Here is a 14,637-nt window from a genome sequence, read left to right as displayed (position 1 = left end):
ACCCAGTGAATATGTAAAATTTAGCATAGAACACATTATCTAAATGATAAAACCCAAATTGAAACCCAGTAAAAATTAGTCATTTTACAGTATTTTACATAATAATGTCAAGCTCCCGATAATGCATGATCAATGATTTCAGCGTGAAATTTCAATATATGGCCGCCGAGATCTCGATGAAACAAGAGAATAACGAGACGGTTTTGCGTCTCAAATAGTACTTCATACACCCCCGTCATCGAGTCCACTGTTCCAAATAATGTCGTATCATTGGCCACGGGTACAGTAGACTCTCACTACCAACAAAATCTCGGCCGCCATTTGCTACTAAGTATAGCTAACACATTCCGGAAGTATTTATGTTTACAAATTTCAAATATTAATTTCAATTAGTTTGATAAAAATTATCTTTAATGTTATCTTTTAATATTATTAACTATTTAAAAGCCAAAAATTGGCCAATACTTACGTCAAAATCTTTTGAATTAACTAATACATTGCTTCGTATTATTAGCTCATATACTGAAAAACATATTGGTGAACAGTTTTTTTGCAAATCTTTTTAATATTGACCTATGCCGATTTCAATAAAAACAAATGATTTTGCCATGCAGTTCATATCCGAATTTTAAACAAATCCTAATAAGTTTTTGATATTTTGACAGATTGTTCACCATCATGATGAAGGACCCAATGATTTGGGTGATGCTGAGGGCGCTATTACGGTCGACTATTATCATGCCTCTCCAGCTCAGCTGGAGGCGCTCACCAATAATACACAATACTGTACGCAATCAATGTGGTTCACGTGCGTAGACGCCATCTTGGAATTGGCTGCCCCCAACGGCTGGTACGACAGAAACGGTGTTCATATGGTATACTGGGCTGGCAATACATGTTAGTATTCTGTTTTTTTTTACAATCTTGTAGATATTGTTGATTGATGGACATTTTTCCTTTTTTTGCGGCGCAACATTCTTACAGTACGTTTGTCCTATCTACTTTTATGTGGAGAAAGTTGGTGTCTCCGTATAATGTCTGCGTTCATAATTTGCTGTTGTAATTTGAATTCTGTGTTTAATGTTTCTACACAGACGGTGTCGGTTGCGTAAATGGAGAATGCCAGTGCTCTGTGCTCGATGGACAGCAACATACCGATGGCGGCGTCCTACTAGACGGTGCCACTCTGCCAGTGAGCCAAGTCATCTTCCCAGACGCTGTTAGTGGTTCGACTAGGATTTTGGATATCGGGCCATTGACTTGTTTTGGTAAGTCTGTATAAGTCGTGGTGTTTGCTACGACGGGTCGTGTTCGATACTAGAGGGTCGACAAGGGGTATTTTCGTAAGCTGTAATCAATTCTTCTTATTTTCGTAATAATGTAATTTAAATAAATAAAAAAATGTAAATTCGTAGACATGGACAAGTTATAAAATGTAATCAGCTATTTTATTCGTCCATAATTTGTACAAAGATCTTATTTTTTGTAAGCGTATAAAGCATTTTCAACATTAAATGTCGTAATTCATACGCAAATTATCAAATATATTATAAAACTGTAACTAGGAATTTGCTTTATTTGTAAAGTGTAAAAACCCATTTTTCATTTTATTTACTGTAAAATCGTAAACTGCATTTTTGATTTTCTGTAACCTGTACCAGCTACCCCCTTGCCCTCTTCATGCTAGTCTCACGCGATGTACACAAGGCATGTAAAATGTCTTGTTCGTCGAATTGCAGTTGTCACTTTCATTTAATTTGTGCAGAATACTGCAACATTTGAAACTATGGAAACAAATCCGTCTTTCTGAAGGCACAAGCATTCTTTTAATTAGATGAAGACATTGACAAAAACAACTACATACGCAGGTTGTATATGTTTGAAGATATAGAGTAAATCTACACTCAGAACCAGTAGCTGTACACGTTTGACGAGGAAATCAATTTATTTTTCTAAATATCGTTTCCTTACAGGGTTATTCCGCAATTGTCACGAAATACTCTTGGCTGAGGCAAACACAAACCCCAATAACGACAACACCTATGCCGTTGATCCTGATCTGGCTGGCGGGGTTGAGCCGTTCAGCGTACACTGTGATTTCACAAGTCACGTTGGGATTGGCATTTCGAAGGTGGGTAAGAGATTGATTTCACCAACTGTGCAGAGCAAGACGGTCTTGCTGGTCAGAAAACATGAAATGATCTTTCCTGTTAAGTGCAGTAGTCAGAATTTGTTTTCTAAGACAGTCCGCGCATCTCTTCGACGTAACTAGAAGGTCTCGACACAATAAGAAATTCTATTGACGCCTATGTTATGTTCTTCTTTGATCCTTTGATTCAATGTGTACAATATCCCTTCCCCCTTTACCTTATTCTCTTGCAAACGCTTAGATAAGTAACTGAGGTATATGGTAAAAAAATCAATTATTGGTTTATACGCCCCTTGTACAGGAGATGCACTTTCTATAGAGTAAGTGTGGAAGTACGATCTACTATTACAATATTATCACACCAGACTGTAATAACACGTCTCATGCCATGCATTACTTCGCCAGGTGTGGGAGACGAGCGAGACTGCCATCGATGTTTCTCCTGAGACCGATGTACCGATCACGTATCTTAATGCCGACTACGAGCAAATGCACGAGCTGGTTGTCTCATCGCAATTCTGCTTCCAGGTCAGTCAGCTTTCCGTACAATACAAATATGACACCCATATTCTGCGTAGTTAATAATAGATATTGTTATTATACATCTGTCATCGTAACGCCATAGGTTACAGCGTGCCGTAATTATTGCGGTATTTCATGGGGTATTTTCATTCTACCATATAAGGGAATGCGTATTCCAAATATGGAACGATTACGCGCGTAAGCGTCCTCTAATAATAAAAACAAACATGGCTGCCACCAGGGTTTGACTCGGACTCCACACAAAGAAGTTCGCTGATTCTGTTCTAAACTTTTTGGATTTCGGCATTCCCATTATGTATCCTTGGAAGGAAAAGATGTATAATAATAAGGTTATTACGAAGATACCTCAAAGTATGCACTCAGACAGTACGCTGTCGCATCGACCTCCACTTTGCGTCGGTCGATACTGCCGTTGTACTGTCTTCGTGCATACTTTGAGGTATCTTCGTAATAACCTTATAATATGATGAAAAAACAGCACGGAACTTGTCCGATATTACTTGTTTACATTTGGTGAAACCATATACTGATGTTGACATTTAAAAACCTAAGTTAAGCATGATTGTTACCGAGAGGTCTAACAATCAAAACTTTCTGCAGTCAATTACTCTCAACAAGCAATCGATGAGACTAGAAATTATTATCCAATCAGCGTGCATTTAACATGATATAGCTAGTAGTCACGTCATCGAGTATGTACTCGTTTCTTCTTCTGCCCAGTTTTCTTTCTACCGTGTTATAGGCTCCCTATTAATCATTTGCTAAATGACTTTTTGATTTAAATTATTTGGATAGTAGAACATACGTAGTTTTTTGCTTTAGATTTTCTGATTTCGTCGAAGTCGAAAAAATGTCATTTGTAACATTCTGATTATACCAGGCTTCTGAAAAACAGAATAGTTTTAGTAAAGTTTAGTAGTCCAGTTCTCTTTATCACGCCCTGTTAGTTTGATTTATTAGTATCAATCATTAAAATATCTGTTCGTGATCTTGAAAAGGTGCGCTTTAACTCAACCTGGCTGCAAAATTAATAACGCGTTTGTGTTATTTTAACATGACTTTGCAATATGTTTTATTAATTATTTTTTGGCGTGGTTGAGAGAGATAATATTTTAGTATCAGATAAACTTCCAAGTCACTGTTGGCGACTGACTGTAGCTACTTATTCATTGTGTGGGAGTTCACGCGAATAATTGTTTCTGCCAACAGGAATTGCAGTACCAATGCCAGGCGGCCCACTTGATTAACGAAGATGACCAAGATAGGGGTTCCTACTACAAAGACTATGCGGGGAATATCGTGCGTGCCTGGGCGGGCGCAGAGTCTTACATCGATGTGGGATGTGCCTGTGAGTTGACCGGATCATGTCCACCCGGTGACACCTGCCAATGTGACGCGATGAGGCCAGATACGTGGTATGATAGCGGGCACGTGATTGATAGAAGTAAACTTCCGATATCCGAGTTACATTTTGGTGACGTTTTTGTTGGCGGAGAGTCGTCAGCCGAAGCCGCTGTAAAAGAATTACAGTGCGGGCCAATACCTTTCGGTAAATATTTTTGATTTATATCATTATGACACAGTCGATTTTATAGCAGTGAGTTCATTATGTAGCGGGTGTTTGGGCGAATTCAACTTCGAATCTACAGATCACGTGCTCATGACGTAGAGTGTAATATGTCACATATGTATGATGTCACAAGTATTATCATACATCTATCACGTGGACAACATAATTCCGTATTCTATAAAAAGCCGCATTTGCATTCGTTACAACGTTTAATTCCCTTTTTGATATGGAATAAACTATGTCACTATAATTTAATGCGTTTCTGGTCATCAAAGTCAGTCACATTCGAACACTTTCTTTTTGTTTACACTGTGGACGCAGGGATAGTAGAACGCGAGATGGAAATCAAAACCCAGTCGTCAATGAATGCAAAAAAAAAGATACACGAGAATACCGCGAAGTGTGTACTTAGGCAGTACAGGATCGCTCATGCTATGCATCAACCGATAGCCCCCGTGTATACTTTGTGATTTTCTCGTAATAACCTGTATCTGTATGCAATGCCACCCTTTGAATGATAGCTATATATATGAGAGCTATCATGTCCTGACTAGATATTTAGGGGCCCAAGCCCAAAGGGCGAGGCCCCTATTCTTATTGTTCGGTTTTTTAGGGGCCCAAGCCCAAAGGGCGAGGCCCCTATTCTTATTGTCCGGTTTTTTCTTCTTCTTTCTTCTTCTTCTTCTTCTTCTTTAGGGGCCCAAGCCTGAAGGGCGAGGCCCCTATTCTTATTGTCCGGTTTTTTCTTTCTTCTTTCTTTCTTCCGTAACTTTTTTCGTCAAGCCGTTTGAGAAAACTGCTGAACTTAATAGTCTGAAAATGCTCTATACTTATAGTCCCTAATGTGAACTGGTGCAACATGCTTTCAGAATTTCGATTGGTCAATTAGTTTGGCAGCCATATTGGATTGAAATAAAACCGGAAGTGGCTGTTTGACCACTTTCTGAGGGTCTAGGCGTCTAGATTTTTTTATGGTATATAGTACAACTCATGTGTAATAAATATCAGCAATAAAAACTTTAGCGGTCATGTGACTTTTCCCGCCATTTTGTTTTTCCTAAAAACGGCAAAAAACACTTAAAAATCTTCTTCTTCAGAACTACCAAGCAGAATGCACTCATATGTAGTATTTAGCTTCTTTATATGAATCCCATTTATGTTTGAAAAAATGTTTACGATTGGTCACGTGGTTTGGCCACCATTTTGGATTTCTTCTAAACAGGAAGTAGTTTTTTACTCTGGCAACACTTGAGGGATTATTTTCAATTTTGCTTCATGGCATCAGTGTATCAAACCCTTTCAGAAATCTAAAAAAAAATTCAGATCAGTCACATGGTTTGGCCGCCATTTTGGATTTTAAGCAAAATTGACAAAAAGTTTGGGTATTTATTTCTCAGAGACGATTCAACCAATCTACTAGATGTTTTTATATTTACCATGCCTGCCCGTAGCTCCATATGAGAAAAATATTATTATTTTGATCAGTCACATGGTTTGGCCGCCATCTTGGATTTTGTGAAAATAGACATTATGCAACTACATGTTTTGTATTAGTCTGATTTCTTTCAAATTTTGTATGTGCATTTGTGTCATCAGATGCATCATTTTGCCCCAATAGCACACTGCTAGGCCACGTGGCTGGGCACCCATGGGGTGGGGGCTTCTAACCTCATTAATATGCATAACTGTTATAACTCAAACACTGTCGCAGTTAGGGTGATGAATCCTGTGTTATTATGACAACGTTGAACAAGAGATTTGATTAAAATAACAGATGACCATATATGGTCATGTGAACTCATTAATATGCATAACCATTATATCTTAAACACTTTTGCAGTTAGGATGATGAATCCTGTGTTATTATGACAACGTTGAACAAGAGATTCGATTAAAATAACAAATGACCATATATGGTCATGTGAGCTCATTAATATGCATAACTGTCATATCTCAAACACTGTTGCAGTTAGGAAGTGGAATCCTGTGTTATTATGACAACAGTGAACAAGAGATTTGATTAAAATAACAGATGACCATATATGGTCATGTAAACTCATTAATATGCATAGCAGTCATATCTGAAACACTGTCGCAGAACAGGACATGTAACTAGTGTCATTATGAAGACATTGAATGAAAGATGTAACTGACATTAGAAATGGCTATATATGATTATGTAATCTCATTATTGTGCATAAGAACATGGCTCATTATATATCCTGAAAACCATATTTCGATAACCAAACCAGGTAAATACATGGTACCAACTTCATTTCGACCTCATGTTACTGATAATACAAGCTACCTGATTGTCTAACATGTGACCTCATTTATTATGAAACAGAATCTTGTCATGATAGATCAGCTTGGGCCCCGGTGACGCCGCTTGCGGCTTTAATTAGGGGCCCAAGCCTGAAGGGCGAGGCCCCTATTCTTATTGTCCGGTTTTTTAGGGGCCCAAGCCCGAAGGGCGAGGCCCCTATTCTTATTGTTCGGTTTTTAGGGGCCCAAGCCCAAAGGGCGAGGCCCCTATTATTATCGTTCAGTTTTTTCTTTCTTTCTTTCTTTCTTTCTTCCGTAACTTTTTTCGTCGAGCCGTTTGAGAAAACTGCTGAACCAAATAGTTTGAAAATGCTCTATAATGATAGGCTCTACTATGAACTGGTGCAACATGCTTTCAGAATTTTGATTGGCCAATTAGTTTGGCAGCCATATTGGATTGAAATAAAACCGGAAGTGGCTGTTTGACCACTTTCTGAGGGTCTAGGTGTCTAGATTTTTTTTATGGTATATAGTACAACTCATGTGTAATAAATATCAGCAATAAAAACTTTAGCGGTCATGTGACTTTTCCCGCCATTTTGTTTTTCCTAAAAACGGCAAAAAACACTTAAAAATCTTCTTCTTCAGAACCACCAAGTAGAATGCTCTCATGTGTTGTATTTAGCTTCTATATATGAATCCGATTTAGGTTTGAAAAAATGTTTACGATTGGTCACGTGGTTTGGCCACCATTTTGGATTTCTTCTAAACAGGAAGTAGTTTTTTACTCTGGCAACACTTGAGGGATTATTTTCAATTTTGCTTCATGGCATCTGTATATCAAACTATTTCAGAAACCTAAACAAAATTTCAGATCAGTCACATGGTTTGGCCGCCATTTTGGATTTTAAGCAAAATTGACCAAAAGTTTGGGTAATTGTTTCTCAGAGACGATTCAACCAATCTACTATATGTTTTTATATTTACCATGCCTGGCCTTAGCTGCATACGAGAAAAATAATATTATTTTGATCAGTCACGTGGTTTGGCCGCCATCTTGGATTATGTGAAAATAGAAATTATGCAACTACATGTTTTGTATTAGTCTGATTTCTTTCAAATTTTGTATGTGCATTTGTGTCATCAGATGCATCATTTTGCCCCAATAGCACAATGTTAGGCCACGTGGCTGGGCACCCATGGGGTGGGGGCTTCTAACCTCATTAATATGCATAACTGTTATAACTCAAGCACTGTTGTAGTTAGGATGATGAATCCTGTGTTATTATGACAACCTTGAACAAGAGATTCGATTAAAATAACAGATAACCATATATGGTCATGTGAACTCATTAATATGCATAGCAGTCATATCTAAAACACTGTCGCAGTTAGGAAGATGAATCCTGTGTTATTATGACAACAGTGAACAAGAGATTTGATTAAAATAACAGATGACCATATATGGTCATGTGAACTCATTAATATGCATAACCATTATATCTTAAACACTGTTGCAGTTAGGAAGATGAATCCTGTGTTATTATGACAACAGTGAACAAGAGATTTGATTAAAATAACAGATGACCATATATGGTCATGTAAACTCATTAATATGCATAGGAGTCATATCTGAAACACTGTCGCAGAGCAGGACATGTAACTAGTGTCATTATGAAGACATTGAATGAAAGATGTAACTGACATTAGAAATGGCTATATATGATTATGTAATCTCATTATTGTGCATAAGAACATGGCTCATTATATATCCTGAAAACTATATTTCGATAACCAAACCAGGTAAATACATGGTACCAACTTCATTTCGACCTCATGTTACTGATAATTCAAGCTACCTGATTGTCTAACATGTGACCACATTAATTATGAAACAGAATCTTGTCAGCTTGGGCCCCGGTGACGCCGCTTGCGGCTTTAATTTCTTCTTCTTTCTTCTTCTTTCTTCCACAACTTCTTTCGTCAAGCCTTTTGAGAAAACTGCTAAACTGAATAGTCTAAAAATGCTCTCTACTGATAGTCCCTAATGTGAACTAGTGCAACATGCTTTCAGAATTTCGATTGGTCAATTAGTTTGGCAGCCATATTGGATTGAAATAAAACCGGAAGTGGCTATTTGACCACTTTCTGAGGGTCTAGGCGTCTAGATTTTTTTATGGTATATAGTACAACTCATGTGTAATAAATATCAGCAATAAAAACTTTAGCGGTCACGTGACTTTTCCCCGCCATTTTGTTTTTCCTAAAAACGGCAAAAAACACTTAAAAATCTTCTTCTTCAGAACCACCAAGCACAATGCTCTCATATGTAGAATTTAGCTTCTATATATGAAGCTCATTTACGTTTGAAAAAATTGTTATGATTAGTCACATGGTTTGGCCGCCATTTTGGGTTTCTTCTAAACAGGAAGTAGTTTTTTTACTCATGCCACACTTGAGGGATTATTTTCAATATTGCGTCATGGCATCTCTATATCAATCTCTTTCAGAAACCTAAAAAAGATTTCAGATCAGTCACATGGTTTGGCCGCCATCTTGGATTTTAAGCAAAATTGACCAAAAGTTTGGGCATTTGTTTCTCAGAGGTGATTCAACCAATCTACTAGATGTTTTTATATTTACCATGCCTGGCCTTAGCTCCATATGAGAAAAATAATATTATTTTGATCAGTCACATGGTTTGGCCGCCATCTTGGATTTTATGAAAACAAATCTTGTGCATTTACATGTGTTGTATTAGTCCGATTTGGCTAAAATTGTATATGTGCATTCTACTCTTGAGATGCATTCTTTCAACCGAATGGCACGTGGCTGGGTTTTGTCGCTGGGCGCCTAAGGGGTGGGGGCTTCTAACCTCATTAATATGCATAACTGTTATAACTCAATCACTGTTGGAGTTAGGAAGATGAAACCTGTGTTATTATGATAACATTTAACAATTGATTTCATTGAAATGACAGATTACCATATATGGTCATGTGAACTCATTAATATGCATAACCATTATATCTCAAACACTGTTGTAGTTAGGAAGATGATTCCTGTGTTATCATGACAACAGTGAACCTGAGATTTGATTAAAATAACAGATGACCATATATGGTCATGTGAACTCATTAATATGCATAACCATTATATCTTAAACACTGTTGCAGTTACGAAGATGAATCCTGTGTTATTATGACAACAGTGAACAAGATATTTGATTAAAATAACAGATGACCATATATGGTCATGTGAGCTCATTAATATGCAAAGCAGTCATATCTAAAACACTGTCGCAGAGCAGGACATGTAACTAGTGTCATTATGAAGACATTGAATGAAAGATGTAACTGACATTAGAAATGGCTATATATGATTATGTAATCTCATTATTGTGCATAAAAACATGGCTCATTATATATCCTGAAAACCATATTTCGATAACCAAACCTGGTAAATACATGGTACCAACTTCATTTTGACCTCATGTTACTGATAATTCAAGCTACCTGATTGTCTAACATGTGACCACATTAATTATGAAACAGAATCTTGTCAGCTTGGGCCCCGGTGACGCCGCTTGCGGCTTTAATTAGGGGCCCAAGCCCAAAGGGCGAGGCCCCTATTCTTATTGTTCGGTTTTTAGGGGCCCAAGCCCGAAGGGCGAGGCCCCTATTCTTATTGTTCGGTTTTTTCTTCTTCTTCATCTTCTTCTTTCTTCCGTAACTTTTTTCGTCAAGCCGTTTGAGAAAACCGCTGAACGGAATGGTCTGATAATGCTCTATACTGATAGTCCCTAATGTGAACTGGTGCAACATGCTTTCAGAATTTTGATTGGTCAATTAGTTTGGCAGCCATATTGGATTGAAATAAAACCGGAAGTGGCTGTTTGACCACTTTCTGAGGGTCTAGGCGTCTAGATTTTTTTATGGTATATAGTACAACTCATGTGTAATAAATATCAGCAATAAAAACTTTAGCGGTCATGTGACTTTTCCCGCCATTTTGTTTTTCCTAAAAACGGCAAAAAACACTTAAAAATCTTCTTCTTCAGAACCACCAAGCAGAATGCTCTCATATGTAGTATTTAGCTTCTATATATGAATCCCATTTATGTTTGAAAAAATGTTTACGATTGGTCACGTGGTTTGGCCACCATTTTGGATTTCTTCTAAACAGGAAGTAGTTTTTTACTCTGGCAACACTTGAGGGAATATTTTCAATTTTGCTTCATGGCATCTGTGTATCAAGCCCTTTCAGAAACCTAAAAAAAATTTCTGATCAGTCACATGGTTTGGCCGCCATTTTGGATTTTAAGCAAAATTTACCAAAAGTTTGGGTATTTGTTTCTCAGAGACGATTCAACCAATCTACTAGAGGTTTTTATATTTACCATGCCTGGGCTTAGCTCCATACGAGAAAAATAATATTATTTTGATCAGTCACGTGGTTTGGCCGCCATCTTGGATTTTGTGAAAATAGAAATTATGCAACTACATGTTTTGTATTAGTCTGATTTCATTCAAATTTTGTATGTGCATTTGTGTCATCAGATGCCTCATTTTGCCCCAATAGCAGACTGTTAGGCCACGTGGCTGGGCACCCATTGGGTGGGGGCTTCTAACCTCATTAATATGCATAACTGTTATAACTCAAGCACTGTTGTAGTTAGGATGATGAATCCTGTGTTATTATGACAACGTTGAACAAGAGATTTGATTAAAATAACAAATGACCATATATGGTCATGTGAGCTCATTAATATGCATAACTGTCATATCTCAAACACTGTTGCAGTTAGGAAGTGGAATCCTGTGTTATTATGACAACATTGAACAAAAGATTTGATTAAAATAACAGATGACCATATAGTCACGTGAGCTCATTAATATGCGTAATCGTTATATCTCAAACACTGTTGCAGTTAGGAAGATGAATCCTGTGTCATTATGACAACAGTGAACAAGAGATTTGATTAAAATAACAGATAACCATATATGGTCACGTGAACTCATTACTATGCATAACCATTATATCTTAAACACTGTCGCAGTTAGGAAGATAAATCCTGTGTCATTATGACAACAGTGAACAAGAGATTTGATTAAAATAACAGATAACCATATATGGTCATGTGAACTCATTAATATGCATAGCAGTCATATCTAAAACACTGTCGCAGTTAGGAAGATGAATCCTGTGTTATTATGACAACAGTGAACAAGAAATTTGATTAAAATAACAGATGACCATATATGGTCATGTGAACTCATTAATATGCATAGCAGTCATATCTGAAACACTGTCGCAGAGCAGGACATGTAACTAGTGTCATTATGAAGACATTCAATGAAAGATGTAACTGACATTAGAAATGGCTATATATGATTATGTAATCTCATTATTGTGCATAAGAACATGGCTCATTATATATCCTGAAAACCATATTTCGATAACCAAACCAGGTAAATACATGGTACCAACTTCATTTTGACCTCATGTTACTGATAATTCAAGCTACCTGATTGTCTAACATGTGACCTCATTAATTATGAAACAGAATCTTGTCAGCTTGGGCCCCGGTGACGCCGCTTGCGGCTTTAATTTCTTCTTTCTTCTTCTTTCTTCCACAACTTCTTTCGTCAAGCCGTTTGAGAAAACTGCTGAACTGAATAGTCTGAAAATGCTCTCTACTGATAGTCCCTAATGTGAACTGGTGCAACATCCTTTCAGAATTTCGATTGGTCAATTAGTTTGGCAGCCATGTTGAAATGAAATAAAACCGGAAGTGGCTGTTTGACCACTTTCTGAGGGTCTAGGCGTCTAGATTTTTTTATGGTATATAGTACAACTCATGTGTAATAGATATCAGCAATAAAAACTTTAGCGGTCATGTGACTTTTCCCGCCATTTTGTTTTTCCTAAAAACGGCAAAAAACACTAAAAAATCTTCTTCTTCAGAACCACCAAGCAGAATGCTATCATATGTAGTATTAAGCTTCTATATATGAAGCCCATTTACGTTTGAAAAAAATGTTATGATTGGTCACATGGTTTGGCCGCCATTTTGGGTTTCTTCTAAACAGGAAGTAGTTTTTTACTCATGCCACACTTGAGGGATTACGTTCAATATTGCTGCATGGCATCAGTATATCAAACTCTTTCAGAAATCTAAAAAAGATTTCAGATCAGTCACATGGTTTGCCCGCCATCTTGGATTTTTGGCAAAATTGACCAAAAGTTTGGGCATTTGTTTCTCAGAGGTGATTCAACCAATTAACTGCTGGTTTTGAATATAACATGCCTGAACATTGCTACATGTGAGAAAAATAATATATTTTCGATAAGTCACGTGGTTTGGCCGCCATCTTGGATTATGTGAAAATGAAACTTGTGCAATTACATGTGTTGTATTGGTCAGATTTGGCTAAAATTGTGTATGTCAATTCTACTCAAAAGTCGCATTCTTTTCCCTGAATGTCACATGGCTAGGTCGTGTGGCTACGCGCCCATGGGGTGGGGGCTTCTAACCTCATTAATATGCATAACCATTATATCTTAAACACTGTTGCAGTTAGGAAGATGAATCCTGTGTTATTATGACAACAGTGAACAAGAGATTTGATTAAAATAACAGATGACCATATATGGTCATGTGAACTCATTAATATGCATAACCATTATATCTTAAACACTGTTGGAGTTGGGAAGATGAATCCTGTGTTATTATGACAACAGTGAACAAGAGATTTGATTAAAATAACAGATGACCATATATGGTCATGTGAACTCATTAATATGAATAGCAGTCATATCTGAAACACTGTCGCAGAGCTGGACATGTAACTAGTGTCATTATGAAGACATTGAATGAAAGATGTAACTGACATTAGAAATGGCTATATATGATTATGTAATCTCATTATTGTGCATAAGAACATGGCTCATTATATATCCTGAAAACCCTATTTCGATAACCAAACCACGTAAATACATGGTACCAATTTCATTTCGACCTCTTGTTACTGATAATACAAGCTACCTGATTGTCTAACATGTGACCACATTAATTATGAAACAGAATCTTGTCAGCTTGGGCCCCGGTGACGCCGCTTGCGGCTTTAATCTTCTTCTTCTTCTTTCTTCCACAACTTCTTTCGTCAAGCCGTTTGAGAAAACTGCTAAACTGAATAGTCTGAAAAAGCTCTATACTTATAGTCCCTAATGTGACCTAGTGCAACATGCTTTCAGAATTTTGATTGCCCAATTAGTTTGGCAGCCATATTGGATTGAAATAAAACCGGAAGTGGCTGTTTGACCACTTTCCGAGGGTCTAGGCTTCTAGATTTTTTTATGGTATATAGTACAACTCATGTGTAATAAATATCAGCAATAAAAACGTTAGCGGTCATGTGACTTTTCCCGCCATTTTGTTTTTCCTAAAAACGGCAAAAAACACTTTAAAATCTTCTTCTTCAGAACCACCAAGCAGAATGCTCTCATATGTAGTATTTAGCTTCTATATATGAATACCATTTATGTTTGAAAAAATGTTTACGATTGGTCACGTGGTTTGGCCACCATTTTGGATTTCTTCTAAACAGGAAGTAGTTTTTTACTCTGGCAACACTTGGGGGAATATTTTCAGTTTTGCTTCATGGCATCTATGTATCAAGCCCTTTCAGAAACCTAAAAAAATATTCAGATCAGTCACATGGTTTGGCCGCCATTTTGGATTTTAAGCAAAATTGACCAAAAGTTTGGGTATTTGTTTCTCAGAGACGATTCAACCAATCTACTAGATGTTTTTATATTTACCATGTCTTGCCTTAGCTGCATACGAGAAAAATAATATTATTTTGATCAGTCACGTGGTTTGGCCGCCATCTTGGATTTTGTGAAAATAGAAATTATGCAACTACATGTTTTGTATTAGTCTGATTTCTTTCAAATTTTGTATGTGCATTTGTGTCATCAGATGGATCATTTTGCCCCAATAGCACACTGTTAGGCCACGTGGCTGGGCACCCATGGGGTGGGGGCTTCTAACCTTATTAATATGCATAACTGTTATAACTCAAGCACTGTTGTAGTTAGGATGATG

The 14,637-nt window shown here is 37.1% G+C and overlaps 1 protein-coding gene across 1 annotated transcript in view; it reads left to right on the top strand.

Annotated features, from left to right (window-relative positions):
* LOC100371363 (uncharacterized) overlaps window positions 1–14,637 on the top strand; it is a 181,857-nt gene that overhangs the window by 61,553 nt on the left and 105,667 nt on the right. Inside the window, exons 30-34 of the mRNA XM_085494385.1 lie at window positions 666–897; window positions 1,095–1,268; window positions 1,974–2,131; window positions 2,555–2,677; window positions 3,902–4,241. Coding sequence (XP_085350511.1) covers window positions 666–897; window positions 1,095–1,268; window positions 1,974–2,131; window positions 2,555–2,677; window positions 3,902–4,241 — 1,027 coding nt within the window. The remainder of the gene's footprint in view (window positions 1–665; window positions 898–1,094; window positions 1,269–1,973; window positions 2,132–2,554; window positions 2,678–3,901; window positions 4,242–14,637) is intronic.

The sequence above is a fragment of the Saccoglossus kowalevskii genome, chromosome 20 (genome assembly GCF_978046115.1).
Source record: "Saccoglossus kowalevskii chromosome 20, keSacKowa6.1, whole genome shotgun sequence".
Classification (NCBI taxonomy): Eukaryota; Metazoa; Hemichordata; class Enteropneusta; family Harrimaniidae; genus Saccoglossus; species Saccoglossus kowalevskii.
This window is presented reverse-complemented; position numbering and strand designations above follow the sequence as displayed.